Source organism: Molossus molossus, unplaced genomic scaffold (genome assembly GCF_014108415.1).
Source record: "Molossus molossus isolate mMolMol1 unplaced genomic scaffold, mMolMol1.p scaffold_m16_p_4, whole genome shotgun sequence".
Classification (NCBI taxonomy): Eukaryota; Metazoa; Chordata; class Mammalia; order Chiroptera; family Molossidae; genus Molossus; species Molossus molossus.
The window spans coordinates 68,038,748-68,055,842 of record NW_023425377.1 but is presented as its reverse complement, the minus strand read 5'-3'; the positions used below and the strand labels follow the sequence as shown (position 1 = coordinate 68,055,842).

The 17,095-nt window shown below is 47.6% G+C and overlaps 1 protein-coding gene across 1 annotated transcript in view; it reads right to left on the bottom strand.

Moving 5' to 3' along the window:
- Positions 1 to 11,823, bottom strand: part of MED26 (mediator complex subunit 26) — a 50,720-nt gene extending 38,897 nt beyond the window's left edge. The window contains exon 1 of the mRNA XM_036241011.1: positions 11,523 to 11,823. Coding sequence (XP_036096904.1) covers positions 11,523 to 11,594 — 72 coding nt within the window. The 5' untranslated portion in view covers positions 11,595 to 11,823. The remainder of the gene's footprint in view (positions 1 to 11,522) is intronic.
- Positions 11,824 to 17,095: the final 5,272 nt, after the last annotated feature.

Here is a 17,095-nt window from a genome sequence, read left to right as displayed (position 1 = left end):
TTTCAATGGGATAACTTTATTTTATTATTATTATTGTTTTTTAATCCTCACCTGAGGATAAATTTCTATTTATCTTCAGATAGAGTGGGAGAGAGAGAGGGAGGGAGGGAGAGAGAGACATGGACGTGAGAGACAAATCAATTGGCTGCCTCCCGCACGACCCCTACCAGGGCTGAGGATGAACTGCAACTGAGGTGTGTGCCCTTGACCAGAATCAAACCGGCAACTCTTTGGTTTGCGAGTTGACGTTCTACCCATGGAACTGAACTAGCCAGGGATTATTATAATTATTTTTAATCCTCGCCCAAGGATGTGTGTGTGTGTGTGTGGGGGGGGGGAGATCGACTGCCTCCCTTATGAACCTTGACCAGGGATCGAACCTGCAACCTTTGGTGTGTGACAACACTCCAACCAACTGAGCCGCCTAGCCAGGGCCAAAGTGAGAACTTCAAATGCTTGAAAGAGCTCCTTTAAAACTGAAGTGAAACTGAAATATTCATTCACAAACCTTTTTCTCCAATTGTGTCTAAAACTTAACACATGGTTCACTTCTGTCACTGCCAGGCTGCCAGCAACCAGCAAAGGGGGAGCAGACACCAACTTCAGGTGCTTGCTGAGAGCCGGGTAGGAAAAATGGAGGTCACGAAAATCACTTGTCCTTTCCCCGCTCAGTAATCTAAGAGGAAGAAGCCAGGCCAGAATATTCAGACACTACTTTCTGGTTACCCAGGTTAACCAGGGGGAGGGAAAAGACAGAAAATGGGCAGGACAATCAGATCCTACCAGACCTACTAGACCCCAACTAGGGCCCGTCCATGCCTCTGAGCCCAGCGGACAAAAGTCTGCAGAACATGGCTCTTGCCTGGTCACAAGCACTGCCTTCTCATAACTATAGGAGGCCCATCTCCCCTGGCCAGGCCTGGTCCAGGCAGTTACTGCAGCACCAGGAGAGTTGATGGGGACAGGAGAACAAGCAGAACTGGCAGGCTCTCCTGACTCCAGAGTGCTTCTCAGCCCATGATGGAGTCAGAAGCTGCAAATCGCATCTGCACAAACACAAGGTAACAGCAAAGTGCCCAAGTGTGACTACAGGCAAGTCAGAGCCTGCAGGTTCAACCAGAAGGACTGGGTCACTCAGAACCCAGTACTGCAATCTCATACCATCCAAACCACCCCCATCAATTACTCCGGACCTTACATTTCAGTTACTCCCATTTTGCCATCTGGACCCAAGTATCCCAGCCTCAGCACTGCACCCAAGTATTTGATGGTGCTAGCAAATCAAAGAAGAGATTAAACCAGCATGCACCCAGGGAATATTGCCAGTTTGTTCCCCATTCTACTTACTACCCTCTTCATCCATGAACAGGCTCCTGAGGTCTCCTGGGGCATCCCCTCTATTCTGGGCGAACCAACCAACATAGCGTGCTAAATCCAGCAAAACCTGAAGGCACCAGGACATGTCTACTGGGGTTTCTGGGGAAGAGTCACCTGCTCTTTTTCCCTTGGATATTTCACGAGAGTGAATTCTGAAGCTGCAAAGGCTGGGGGAAAGACACCACATTGTGTGAAGGCAACACAAAAGGTAGAACAGAAAGATGGCCTTTGAGTGACACGAGCCAATCAACCCCTTTGCTTTCAAGCTCCTGTCATGAGCACAGGGCTACCCTACCTCTGTGGGAGACCTGCCAACAGAATTAGTAGAGGAAGTAGAGGACAGGTGCTCTGGAGGCAAACAATGTGAAACAATTAGCAGAAAGGGTCAACTGTTCCTATATTACATACCTGCAAACTAGTGTCACTCACCCCCACAAACAGCACGAAAAAGCCAGCTTGTCAACTTCATGCTCAACACAGAAGCAAGATGAACTAAGGGGGTGAATTAAATTGGGAAGTGGCTTCTAGGAGGGCTGGCCTTAAAAAGAGGAGGGCAGTTAGCTAGCTACTTGGAGATCATCCGGGGGAAAGAGGATGTGGCCACAACCCCACAGCCCAACCTGGGCTGGGCAAGAGATCTGATGGCAAAAGGGGTCAAAAGAGCTAAACTGAGATGGGGAGAGGGGATATAAAAATAAGCCATCGAGGGGAAAAGAAGAACCCAGTCCTCAGTGTGTGCAGGCGGAGTTTCAATCAGCTTGGTGTATCAGGCTGCTGCCCAGAAAGCCAAGTATAAGCAAGGACGTGGGTAGGGATGGAGCTGAAGATACCAACAGGGCAGTGGGGCCACCTACTGGACCCTCAGTGAGCCATGGTCACACACACCTGTGTCCTTTATCAGTAACTCACCTGACTGCTGACATCTGCACCCCAGAATCCCCCACCACAGAATCAAGGCCAGCCACCTACATCACTCTGTGCACACAGCAAATAAGTCTCTACAGCAGCCACAAGGCTGACCCATCACAGGTGTGTCCTGGAGAAAGAATCACCTACTTCCTGACCCTGACAAAGGAAACCCAAGGGAGAGGGGTGTCCAGGAAGGGTCCAGTTTGTCACATGACCTAAAAAGGCCAAAAGGTCCCAAGGTGGCATTTGAACAGTGTCTCCTGGGAACACCGCAGCAGGGATCTAAGATCATGAGCCACCTTTTCTGTCAGGAGTAAAAAAATGCCAGCCAAGAAACAAAAAGGGAGAATCACCACAAAACTTTTCTTCAACCAGTTTAAGAGAAGCACAAAACATTCCCAGCCTGAATAAAAATGTCCACAGAAGAATCCTGTATAAGAATCCAGACCCAGGCAAGGAGAATGAAACATCTGTTATGTACCCACTGTGCTGCCACAGTGATGTGGGAGACCACAGCAGGTGGGTGAGGACTGAGAGGTGGGTTCCAATCCAGCGCCATCACTTCTAGCAGTGTGCCAGTTGAACATCAGTTTCCACACTGGCACAGTACCTGCCTTCCCCAGTTGCTGTACAGATTAAATGGGTGTTGACCACGCGAGAAGTGCTGAAAAGTACAGCACCTAATAATACCTAGTCAGCATTGACAGCTGACTAGTTCCCAAGATCAGTCATTTTCACAGGAAAATTAACAAGCATCTATGAACCCAATTTCTACGGAAGTTCTAGATACATGGGGAGGAACTCATGGTCCACTACCAGGGAGCTTGCAATCCAAGCAGAACATGATCAATAAGACCTATAATCAGCAAGATGTATGTTTTAAGTTATGTGTGGTGCCTGAGGGAAACAATCTTGGATTGAAGCAAGAAAGGTTTCTAGAAAAGGGAGAGCAGAGGCTGGGGTAGGGGTGGTGACAAACAAGTGGCACAAAGGTTCCAACCCTAGATGTCATACACAGACAAGAAAGGTCAGCTTGCAGATTTAAGTAGATGCTGTCTGAATGACAAGTCATAACTTCATTTCAAGATTAGCTTCTGTCTTTGAATTTTCTCAAAAAATAGCTACTCAAAGTACACCTGTCATTATGTGGGAGTTCTTAAATGTTTCTGATCATAAAAATGGATCCTGACAGACAAACGGTTAGGATCAGCTAGGCTAGAAATTTTAAGGGGGCGAAGGTTGTAGAGACTGGGCAGGAAATGGAAATACAAAACTTAACATTTAAAAGCACTTTGTGCCTGGCCGTGTGGCTCAGTGGTTGAGCGTCGACTCATGCACCAAGAGGTCGTCAGTTTGATTCCCAGTCAGAGCACATGCCCAAGTTGTGGGCTCGATCCCCACTGAGGGGGTTGCAGGAGGCAGGCGATTGATGTTCTCTCTCATCGATGCTTCTATCTCTCTTTTCTTAAAAATCAATAAAGAAAAAAAATATTTAAAAAAATAAATAAATAAAATAAAAGCACTTTGTGTTTGTAAGGCTAAACCTCAGAATATGCACTAGAATCCAACTTTCATACTGAGCACTGCTTGTGTGTGTGTGTGTGTGTGTGTGTGTGTGTGTGTGTGAGGGGGTGGTGGTGGTAGTGGGTGGTGGCTGTTGTCATTAAGCCTGCTTGCTGGCTTCTGAGCCAACCAGCACAGGGTTTAGGCCCACGTCCCAATAGCTTCCTTTGTGACAGATCTCCCCTAAAACGAAGTTCAGAGAAGCAACCAAGATGTGAAGCGCTCCACATAGTCCCTGGCCCACAGTAGCTGCTCAGTCAACGGCAGCTGTTCACTTCATAGCCTCCAACTGATGAAGACAGGAAAGTTCATTGCAGTCCTAGGAATATTCCAAGGCTCTGAACTCCATCTGCCTGGCAGTGGCACCTCACCTGACATGACCCATCTCCTTTATAGCAAGCAGGTTCCACACTCAGTCAAAGAACCTCTAGGAACTCATAGATCAGGAGTCTGGAGGTCCAGAGGGTCTGGGTCTTTCTGCGCCCTAACCTTGCATGGTGGTCCCACACTGTCTCCAGCCAGCTCCAGCAATAATCAAGAGCTCCCCAAAGTGCAGTAGGACTTCCCTCCCAAGAACTCCGGCCACACCTCCTGGAAAGCCACACAGAGCAAACCTAACACCTGGGTATAACACCACTGCAAATACTTGAAACCAGCCCCAGGCGCTTCAGAGAACCTGACAACTGCCCCTTCCTACCCCACTGCTGAGGAGGCAAACTATTCAAGACTTGCCAGCTATTCCTCCAATCTCTCTGGTTTGCTGAGATCAGAGATGGACCAAAAACTGACTTCCTGCATCTATTACATTTTTCATGCTGAAAATTTAAATGATGAAGTGTTCTAGAAAGCTATTTCTCATGCTCTTAAGAATTCTGAACAATATCTGAATAAGATGCACAAAGAACCGCTCCATTTGGACCTAAGAGCTATAACCCTGTAAGGCCCAGATCCCGACCCCCACCTCCATCCCCAATAGTCCATGTGCACACTCTATGCCTACCCTCCTCCCTACAATGGGGGCTCCAGATCCCTGGAAGGTAAGGGATGTCCAGGTCTGCACTCTTCATACCCAGCACATAAGCACTTGCTAAAAATGTTTATTCAACTGCTAATCTACCATTTCCAGTTTTACCATATTTCTCTATAAACAGTGTATATCAGTTGGTGATTGAGATGCAAGATTTCCTCCCAAGACCTGGAATTCATTCAAAGAGTACTTTTAAACATAGCCTGCATAATACTGGGAGGCATTCCTTATGTAGGAAGTATTCCCCAGTTCATGGAATCTCTATGTCAATTCCTGCTCCATTCTATACGTGTGCCTCCAGAGTGAAAAGGAGCTGTTTCAGAAGAGGGCTCTGAGCATGGGCACTCTGAGGCCGAACTGAAAATGCACTGCCTATACTGCCACCCGCTGAACCACAATCTCAGCCACCCATTCTGACAGCCCACCACCAGGAATAAAAGGAAAAAGCACAACTTGTCCTGACAGAGACAAAACCTCCAACTTCCAGAAGAAAATTTACAGTGGGGATTGGGCAGAACTACCTATTGAACTGCAGTCACCTAGAGATCAGTCTGGGGCTTGGTTCTGGTTAAACTGGAACTCCATCTGAGAAGATGCCCATACAGACACCAAAATCAAGCCACAGGCAAGTATAGCTCCCCTCCTACACCTAACCCTGAGTCTGGAACATTTTTTTTTTTAATACTCACCCAAAAATATTTTTCCATTTTTTGTTCAGATAGAGTGGGAGGGAGAGAGAGGAAGAGAAAGAGAGAAACATCGACGTGAAAGGGACACATCGAGTGGCTGCGACCCGCACAACCAACCAGGGCCGGGGACAAACTACAACCGAGGTACATGCTCTTAGCGGGAACCGTACCTGGGTCTCTCTGGACCTCAGGTCGACGCTCTAACCGCTGAGCAAAACTGGCCAGGGCCTGAGTCTGGAACCCTTAAGGTGTGTGTTTTGCCACATACAACTGTGTCTTGGGCACAGGTGACTGTGGTGCCTTTTAAAAACTGTTTCAGGACAAAAACCCCTTCCCACAGCCCTGGCCAGTTTGGCTCAGCGGTTGGAGCGTCAGCCTGCGGTACAGAGAGACCCGGGTTCAGTTCCCGCTAAGGGCACGTACCTCGGTTGCAGTTTGTCCCCAGCCCTGGTTGGTCGTGCGGGTGGCAGCCACTCGATGTGTCCCTTCACAGCGATGTTTCTCTCTCTCTCTCTTCCTCTCTCTCCCTCCCGCTCTATCTGAATAAAAAATGGAAAAATGTCCTCAGGTGAGGATTAAAAAAAACAAAACAAAACAAAAAACCCTTCCCACAGGCTGATCTTGAACAGACCTCCAGGCCTCTGCAAACTTCTGGTCAGGACAACATACTCCAATTAGTCACCTCTAAGGACTATCCAGAGACCTTTATGAAGATGAAAGGTCAAGTCTACCTTATTCTGAGGTAGAGAATCACAAGGACACACACCTGCTTCACAACAAACACTTGTTACCTATCTACAGTATTTCCCACAATCATAAAATGCCACACTGCTCTCCCCACAGATCCTGGCTACAGTATAATAAGTAAAGATAGGGCACTGGCTGGTTTTGCTCAGCGGTTAGAGCGTCGGCCCGCAGACCAGAGAGACCCAGGTTCAGTTCCTGCTAAGGACACGTACCTCGGTTGCAGTTTGTTCCCAGCCTCAGTTGGGGTTGTGTGAGTGGCAACCAGTCGATGTATTTCTCTCATGTCAATGTTTCTCTCCCTCCCGCTCTATCTGAAGATAAATGCAAAAATATCCTCGGGTGAGGATTAACAAAAAAGGGTAAAGACAGGAATGTCACTGAATTTGGGCAACAGCGTTATCAGACAGAGACATATTTAGATTTCATGTCCTCTAATATATTGAAGGGAATCAGAACAAATAGTCTTTCATTTTACAAGACTCCTCTTTTCTGCAGAATTAACGATGTTTTAAGTTAACATCAAAACTGCTGTAATCTAGAAGCAGAAAACAAAGCTGGAACAAGACTCATGAAAAGTTCCATGTCAGCTGGGAGCTGCCACGCCATGGTGTGGTCTGGCCCAGGATTCTGTCCCTGATAGAAACCTTAAGATGTTTCTAGAAGAGGTTGACTAATATCATCAACCTGTTAGATCTGCCATAGGTAAATCTAACCCACCTAGGAGTCTCATATAAACTTGTGTGGAAGAGGCTCCCACATCTTTTCTTTTTTTGTTGTTAATCCTCACCCAAGGACATTCTTCCATTGATTTTTAGACAAGAGGGAGGGAGGGAGGGAGAGAAACACAGATGTGAGAGAGACACATCAACTGGATGCCTCCTGCGTGACCCTGACCAGGGCCAGGGATAGAACTTGCAACCCAGGTACGTGCCCTTGACTGAGAATCAAACCCGTAACCTTTTGGTCAGTGGGCCAACGCTCTAACTGCTGAGCCAAACAGGCCAGGGCCCCACATCTTTTCTCATCAGCTCAAGAACACTTCCCCCTTGGGCCTCTTCAGAGCCATTTCTCCATCTTTGAGAGCAGTGCGGTGGCATTTAGAGTTGGAAGCATGTCACTTAGTAATTGAGTAAGTCCATAATGTTGGGGCAGTCACCTCACATGAAGTCAGTAAGTTACAAAAGCATCTTGTCCTCTCCTGGACACAGAAGTAACTAAGCAGTATGTACTGTCACTGTGAAGAAAGGGGAGACCGATCGCTCAGCTCACCTTCCTTACAGAGCTGGTAAGGGGAAGAAGGAGACATTATTAAAGTGCTCTACAAAGTCATGTGAAGTATGTATATCTGTGTAGAATATTGTTCATACAATGCACGCTGCATTAAAAGTAAAAACTTTCACCCAGCCAATGTGGCTCAGTGGTTGAGTGTCAAGCCATGCACCAAGAGGTTGCCCGTTCAATTTCCGGTCAAGGCACGTGCCCAGGATGTGGGCCCAATCCACAGGTGGGGAACATGCAGGAGTTGGCCAATCGATGTGTTCTCTCATTGATGTTTCTCTCTCCCTTCCTCTCTCTCTCAAAATTAAAAAATAAATAAATAAATAACTTTCAAAACAATTCATGTTAGCCTCAGCTACCCTTTCTAAAACCTGAACCCGGGATCAGGAAGGAGCTTTATAGGGCACATACTTCAGGCCCCAGTTCCTCTTTGTAGGTGAGGAACCTGCAGTCCAGGGAAACTAAGTAGCATCTTAATCTTCAAATTCCTAGGTGGGAAAATTATCCTTCTTGCATGTGTCTCTCTGCAAAGGCCCCTTGGTCACCTCTCGTTGGCACCTCATGTCTGAAGAACTGTGAGGAAGAAAGTCATGCCTGAAGTTTCCTGCTGAAAAGCCTGACTGCTGGAAGGCTTTTACACTGGCATCCAGGGCGAGTTCAAGTCTCTCTTTCCCGAAATGCCTCCTTTGGCCTCTCCCTGCTCTGAATATAGGGACATTCACAGGCCTTGAGCAAGGTCTGCCTTGTGCTGTTATTCAACTTGTCATGGGGCTTCAGTACCTGTCAGTCAGACCTTTTCTCAGATGCCAGATAAACATTAATGTTCCTTACAGCTCTACAGAGTTCTGCATTAGAATATTCCATGACTGAACCCTTGGCCTATAGCAGTCACAGGGGCTTTTTTATAAAAGAGGGAGCAAATGTAGCTCCTCAGTCATAGGTCCAAGAAGGATTCTAGAAGTCAGTCAGTTTAACCAGCACTTACATGGTACACCTAATGCTTCTGCTCTAGAGAAAGAAGAAACAAACCAAGCTCACGAAGCCTGCATTCAAAGCCTGAAACTTGTGAAACAATGAGTGTCCCATACAAATGAGAACCTAACTACCTGCTGAGGAGACTGCCAGGGTGCACTACTCTGATTTCTGTGTAGGAGAAGATACTACCCTCAATTTCATCTAGAATGAAGCAAGATTAAGCTGGAACAAATGTGTACACTGTACTTCAGAGAGACTATCAATACCCTGGGCTGACATACTGCGAGGAGAGTAAGGCTTCGACTGTTCTGAAAAACTGTTAGTTGCTATCTGAAAAAGAGTGTAAAGGATTTACTTCAGTACTGAGTTGGTAGAAATTATTAACTCAGAGCCTGATGCTATAGAAATTCAAATACTCCAGAGGCTAGAATTTAGAGCAAAGAAACAACTTTTCTCTTAAAAATTCCTTTGTCAAAGAGATGATCAGTAAATGTTACTTTGTTACTTTTCTAACTTTTCAGATACTTGTGGATATTAGGTTAGCGGCCTGGCATTGACTTTTCAGTTTGTTAACCATAACTGCATGCCTATAAAGGTAAGCATTACATGACACAATTCTGTGTAGCTTCTCTCAGAAGAGATTTAATTTTAGTGTTGGCTCTTCAGCTCTGTCCCATTTTTTTTTCCATGAGTATCTTAAATATGTGTCAACTAACTATCCAGAAGTGAAATTCATAATTGGGTAAGGCAAAGAAGAGCAGCTATGTGGCAGCAATGCTTTGTTGGAACCACCTCACTCTCACCTGTGCCCAGGTCAAAAGAGAATAACTACAGCTTGACCACACTGTTGCACCTTCTCCACTGACAACCTCTTCCATCACAGCTCTGAGTTTCTATATGTGGTTTGCTCCAAGCTACACTCTAATCAAATGAGTATTAACAATGTTCACGAATACTAACAATGGCAGCATTTAAAGGCGGTACTTTCCTCATCACTCATATTCAAAGAGACAATTTCCCAATTCCATCCATCATACTTACGTTAGTAGGACTCTACACACACCCATCGCTAGAGTACCCCAAAGCAAGTCATTGGAAACATGAAATTCTATGCCATGTAACACAGCCAGCCACTGGCTCATATGGATATAATGTCCCTGCACAAGCCAAGATACATGAAGCTGAGATTTTTCCCTCCTCCAGATTCTGGCTAGCCCCTCTTCCTCCACTACTCCCAGGAACCCTCTAGATTAGAGCCTTACACACACTGTAACCCTTGAGGTCGCTGACCCACCTAATCTACAAAATCACCACCACCTGTCAAAGCACTTTCTGATCCCAAAGCTCTCCTAGGTGGCATTAAGGATTAATGCTAACATTTCAGCCACTCTGTTTCTCTCAAAGGCAAACTAGCATGTGGAATTCAAGAAACTGCACTTGGATTCCACGAAAGATGCAAAAGTCATCAATCAAGGCTTACATCTGTCATGTCACTTGCTTTATCTTCTAATATTTCAGTCTTGAGAATTGTGGCGGCACCAGTTACTGCAAAAATTCTGGAAGGTTTTATATAGCTTATGCCTACTCCACCCCCAAAATCCTAACAAAAATGTATACAACATTTGTTAAAGGCTTTTTCCACCAAGTCAATCTTACTGGGGCCTGACGACTAAGGATAAGAGAATTACTTATGATACATAAACCAGAGCAGATTATAAATCCTCAACTTCTACCAAAATTGCACACTGATGTATTATTACAAAAAACCAACAACAGGCTAAAATATACTAACAGCAATTAGCCAAGCTCACATAAAGGAAAAGGAAAAGCCCGGACAGTGAGAGAAACCGGAGTTACCTGGCCAAACCCAAGGTGATTTTTTCTTCTATCCCCAGCATGTTAAAAAGTGATCTCAATGGCCACTTCCTGGTCTCTCAGCAAATGCAGGGGCTCACTTCATACCTGGATACCATCTTCCCATTGCTCAACCTGCTCCTGCCACAGGGGAAAAGGACCCCTATTGCCAACAACCCCTTGGAGAATATTTGAGAACACGATGAGTCTTCCTCTACACAAAGGGAGGGGACAGGGGAGATCCCTCTGCAAACAGTAGCTCAGTGGAGGGACATCTGAGAAAGAGACACCCTGGGGTTAATTCTGAACTTTTAGGTCACAAATTGTCAGGCTGGAACCCCCAGGTAGAAGCAAAGGACAGCCTAAACAGGGCTGTTAGAGCAAGAGAAAAGAATCACCTCTAATTTTCTACCAAAAAGAGGGGCTCTGGCTTGATCAGAGAGACGCAATGGGCAGTTAGGCCCAGAAAAGCATATGAAGGATCCCACCATCCTCGAGATCATCTTCCGCTGGCAGCAACCCCAAGAGAGATCCAGCGAAGGCATGAACCCAGGGGCCTCTCCAGACGCCCTGGGAACCCGGCTAGAGGCAAAACGGGCCGGGGGAGGGGTTCCCTCGGAAACCAACGTGTTTTCAGCTAGGATAAGAGGAAAGGGGGACTTCCTTATCACCCAAAAGACCAAGACACGGGTGGCAAGGGCTCCCTGACTTATACCCGCGACACCAGTTGCACCACAGCCTGTCTCTCTCCCCTCCCCCACGCCGAGAGGGTTTCCCGGGGGTCTTGGGTCTCTCGGGAAGGGCGAGGCGGGTAAGCTCTGTCAGGAGCAGCAAGGGCTATAGAGCTGGAGCAGGAGGAGCGGCAAAGCTCTGGCCTCGGATCCTGTCTGCTCCCTCCACCCAGGCCGCACGGAAGCCTCGGCCTCACGTACCGAGCGACCCCGGCCCGGGCCTGGGAAGCGAGAGGCTGGCATGGCAGCGGCCTTCGGGGAGAGGTGGGCCTCCGACGGGTCCCCGGAAGCCCGGAGGATGAGAGATACTGGGGAGGGGGAGGGTCCCGGGCCCACGAGGCCTCGGTCCCGGCCCGCGCGGCGGGTACTTACGTTGCTTTGGGGGTCGATGGCCTGCAGCAGCCGGTCCCTGATCTGCTGCGGAGACGCCGGAGCCGCTGTCATTGCCTGGGCGAGGCGGGGGGGGAGCGGCCGGGCCAGCGGGCAGGCGGGCTGAGGCGGGGGACGAGGGTCACTCACTCGCCGGCCTCCGAGAGCGGAGCCTCATGTTCCCCGCGGCGCTGGGGGAGAAGGGGGCACGCGGGGTGGCGGAGAGGGGAGCCGGAGCCGGGGCTCGGGCCCGGGGCACCGCCACCACCGGAGGAGGAGGAGGAGCCGCCGGAGCCGCCGCCGCCGCCGCTGCCGCCGCCTCGAGAACCAAACTCCAGTGAGCTGCCCCCGCGCGGAGCACTCTGGGTAACCCGCGCCGCACGCAGCGTCGGCGCCACGCTGAGGAGGTTGGGAGATAGGGCGCGCGGAGACGCCAGGCCTGGGCGGGGCCACGCGCGAGGCACGCCCCGCGCCTGAACGCATGCGCGCGCAGGCGTACTCGCCGTCTCCCCGCACCGTCCCCCACCCCTCCATCCCCGGCCTGGGGAGCGGTTGGTAGGCGGTTGGGCTGGGCAACGGCCGCCGCTTGGAGGCCCCGCCCCCGCCCGTGTCGTAGGAGGAGGTTCCCGACGGAAACGTGCGGTTTGCGCGGAGTCCTTGAACCTAGCGCCGCGGCCTTAGGGCCGAGGGGCAGGGAGGGCGGCGGCAGGACACATATTCGGGGAGAAAAGCTTTCCCCAAGCTGACTGAGGTGACAGGGGTGGTGGGCGGAAGAAGCTGCCAAGTTTTCCGAGCCCACGGGTTCTTCCCAGTCCCTCCTTCGGCGTTCTTTGAGGCGAGGGAGACGGCCGACCACTTTGTGATGCGCGCGGAAGGGTTTGCGAAAGGTGTCGAGGGACAACCCCAGCCCGCTTCTCTGTCCACTCCAGAGGGCAGGGGGGTGCAGCGCCTCGCTGGCCTGAGTCTCGAAAACCGAGACAGAAGCGTCTCGGAGGAGCCGCCACCCCAACTGGGAAAGCTTCAAAGCCAGCCCCTGAGCCAACCCCTTGGTTGCAAACCTGTGCCCCGGTGACGGATCACTCTTTTGTAGGGCTGTTCATTGTAGGGTGTTGAGCAGCATCTCTGGTCTCTACCCACTAGATGTTAGTAGCACCCTCTCCTCCACCGGAGACAACCAAACATGTCTCCAGTCATTGCGAGCTGTACCGTGGCAGGTGGAATCGCCCCCTGTTGAGAACCACTGGTTAAAGACCCACCCTGCTGGACGTGGAGATTGGAAAAGTGAAACCCTCATTTTATGAACCGAACATTTCCCAAAGGAGGAAACTGAGGCCCAAGGTCACCCAGAGTTAAAGGTCAAACCCAGAATTGCTAATGTCAAGTCTAAGGGCTCCCCGCTTCACCCCCTTATTGCCTTCTTACATTGCTTGTTTTCCTCTGTCTGGAAGCTCTGTTAGAGAAATACTGTTGTGAGAAAAGGGGTGGAAAGGCAGGCTGAGTGGATTATTAGCCGCTGCCTCAGGAGAAATAACTTTTTTGGTTGTTACAGGAAGACATAGATTTAAAACAGGAGTGAGGCTGCTGATGAGAACCACATGTGCGCCTTGGATCTGCGATACACCTGTTAGTCTTGCATTTGTCATGCTTCTGGGAAGCATTTTTATTTGCAAAAACGGCTGCTTATGCACGTGAAAAGTTTTACGTCACACTTGTAGGAGAACATAAACATGGGCAAAATACTTCTCTTTCAATTACTCTCCTTAGAATGAGGTGCTTTGTGTACATGGTCCAAGTTGGAAACCCGCCCACTTGGAGATATTTTCTATCTCACTTTAGATAAGCAAAAGAAACAAACTCTCCCACAAGTATAATCTAGTCCTGCCTCTCCTTTTAATTCCTAACTAGGGGTACAGTATCTTATTTTTTAATCAAGGATAATACTGAATGAGCCATGTTTTGCATGGGTCAGATTACTTATGAAAACTGTAAAGCACTCAACTTACCTACTCTTATTTTTATGTTTTCCATCACCATTTATCCCCTCTATGCCCTCTTCCACCTTCCACTCCCTACCACCCCACCCCACCACATTGTTGTCATGAGTTCTTTTTTATTAGGTTTACTCAATCCCTCCACCCTTCCAACTCCCGCCACCACCAACACCAGAGCTGTCTGCCTGCCCACTATGATTGTCTCTATTTTGATTGGTAATTTAGACTAATTGAATTTCACATGAGTGAAATCATACGGTACTTCGTTTTTCTCTGGCTTACTTCATTTAGCATAATGTTCTCCATGTTCATCCATGCTGTTGCAAAGGGTAAAATTTCTTTCATTTTTACAGCAAATTAGTAGTCCATTGTGTAAATGTACCACAGCTTTTTTATCCACTCATCTACTGATGGACACTTGGGCTGTTTCCAAATCTTGGCTATTGTAAATATTGCTGCAATGAACATAGGGGTACATTAAATTTCCTGAAGTGGAATTGCTGGGTCATAAGTAAAAGGTCTAAGCCAGCGGGAGATCACATCCACAACGCAAGGATAATGTAGAGCAAAACTATTTTATTGCATGCGGCTGGGAACAGGCAGGCTGAATCCGAAAAAGGGGTCAGCCTCAAATAACAGTTGGGGTGTAAGTGATATACTCTGCTTCTGGCTTCTGAAGTTCCTGCTGACTATTCTGCCTGGCCCATTGTCCACTTTGCAGCCGAACTGGTCTGGTATCACATCCTGCATCTGCTGGGTGATTCACTGTCTTTTGGATAATCTGATAATCTCCACTCAACAGAAGGCTGAGCAAAGGTCATGCAAGTAAACACATTTTTCAGTTTCTGCCTTTTACAAGCTTTTACCTTTACCCTTTAAAAACGTTACTAAAGCCCTGGCTGGTTTGGCTCAGTGGTTGAAGCGTTGGCCCACGGATCGGAGAGTCCCAGGTTCAGTTCTCACTAAGGGCACGTATCTCAGTTGCAGTTTGTCCCCGGCCCCGGTTGGGGTTGTGTGGGTGGCAGCCACTCGATGTCTCTCTCTCACATCGATGTTTCTCTCTCTTCCTTCCTCTCTTCCTTCCACTCTATGTGAAGATAAATGCATAAATGTCCTTGGGTGAGGTTAAAAAAAAAATTAAAAAAATAAAATGTTATTAAACTTTTCATTTTTTTTCTTTTATTGATTTCAAAGAGAGAGGAAGTGGAGGGAGAGAAAGAGACAATGATGAGAGAGAACATCGATTGGCCGCCTCCTGCATGGCCCCTCCCCCTGGGAATTTGGCCCACACCCTGGGCATGTGCCCTGACCAGGAATCAAACCAGCGACCTCTTGGTGCATGGGTTGATGCTCAACCACTGAGCTGCACCAGCCAGGCACATTACTAACCCTTTCAATAAGGCAATTATATTTTTGATTTTTTGAGGTAACTCCATACTGCTTTCCACAGTGGCTGCACCAATCTGCATTCCCACCATCAGTGCTTGAGGATTCCCTTTTCTCTAAATCCTCACCAACACTTGCTGTTTGTTGAATTATTAATGATAGCCATTCCAACATTTTCATGATACCTCACTGTGGTTTTAATTTGCATTTCTCTGGTGATTAGTGACCAGCATATTTTCATATGTCTATTGGCTCTCAGTATGTCCTCTTTGGAGAAGTGTCTATTAAGGTCTTTTGCCCATTTTTAAAAATATATATTTATTGCTCTGGCTGGTTTGGCTCAGCAGTTAGAACGCTGGCCCGAGTACCGGAGAGACCTAGGTTCGGTTCCTGCTAAGGGCACGTAACTAGGTTTCAGTTTGTCCCCAGCCCTGGTTGGGGTCGTGTGGGTGGCTGCCAGTCAATGTGTGTCTCTCACATCGATGTTTCTCTCTCTCTCTCCCTCCCGCTCTATCTGAAAATGCTGCAAAAATGTCCTCGGGTGAGGATAAAAACATATATTTTTTTTAATTGATTTTTTTTTTTTGAGAGGGAGAGGTAGAGATAGAAACATTGAGGAAAGAATATTGATCACCTGGCTCCTGCATGCCATCTACTGGGGTTGAGCCTGAAATCAGGGCATGTGCCCTGACCAGAAATCGAACCAGCGACCTCTTGGTGCATGGGATGATGCTCAGTCCACTAAGCCACACTAGCTGAGCTTTTGCCCCCCCCCCTTTTTTTTTTTTTTTTTGCTTTACTGATTTTAGAGACAGAGGAAGGGAGAGAGAGAAACATCGATGAGAGAGAACATCGATTGGCTGCCTCCTGCATGCCCTCCAATGGGGATTTGGCCTACAACAAGGGCATGTGTCCTGACCAGGAATTGAACTGGAACCTCCCAATGTGTGGGTTGATGCTCAACCACTGAGCCACACCAGCTGTTTTTGCCCATTTTTTAATTGGGTTGTTTTGGTGTTGAGTTTTATAAATTCTTTACAAATTTTGGATATTCACGCCTTATCAAATATATCACTGTTACCTACTTTATTTTTTTTAGGACTTTCTTTTTTATTTTTTTTATCCTCACCCGAGGACATTTTTCCTTTTTTTTTTTTTTTTGGTTCAGACAGAGTGGGAGGGAGAGAGAGAGAGAGAAACATCGACATGAAAGGGACACATTTAGTGGCTGCCACCCACACAACCAACCAGGGCCAGGGACAAACTGCAACCAAAGTACGCGCCCTTAGCGGGAACCGAACCGGGGTCTCTCTGGACTGCAGGCCAACGCTCTAACTGCTGAGCCAAACCGGCCAGGGCTGTTACCTATCTTTTTAAACTAAGAGGAAATATTAAGATGACTGTGAGCTCTGCTACTAACTCAGGTCCATCTCCCTATTAGATAGAAAAGTGCTATTAAGTATTTGTGAAATAAGTGAATGAACATCTCACCAAATACATGACAGCTGTATACACACACTCAGACAAATTTATACAGTTCAGTTCCACAGACCTGGAATACAGTGGGGGGTCAATAAATATTTAATTAATGAAAAAAATTAAATATACTTTATACACATGAGGATGCACACGGACACACACAGATACATACTTTTATTCCACATTTAACATAAAGCAGGTCCTTGAATAACATAACAAAAAAGTTTTCATCATAAGGATGAGATGCCATAGGAACTTAATTCCTGTTTCTATCAATTAACCTATGGTAAAACTAATCTACACTGTTTCATTTTAAGTTGAAGAACCTGCCTGGCTGATGTGGCTCAGTGGATTGAGCCTCGTCCCATGAACTGAGAGGTCCCGGTTCAGTTCCCAGTCAGAACACATGCCCAGGTTTCAGGCTTGATCCTCAGTGGGGGGCATACAGGAGGTAGCTAATCAATATTTCTCTCTCATGTAGATGTTTCTATCTCTCTCTCTTCCTTTCTAAAAAAATCAATTAGAAATATATTTTCAAAAAAGAAGAAGAACCTGCCCTGGCCAGTATGGCTCAGTTGGTTGAGCGTTGTTCTGAGCACTAACAGGTCACTGGTTTGATTCCTGGTCAGGGCACATGCCCAGGTTGTGGGTTCGGTTAGGAGATGTACAGGAAGCAACTGATTGATGTTTATCTTTCACACACTGATGCTTCTCTAAAAT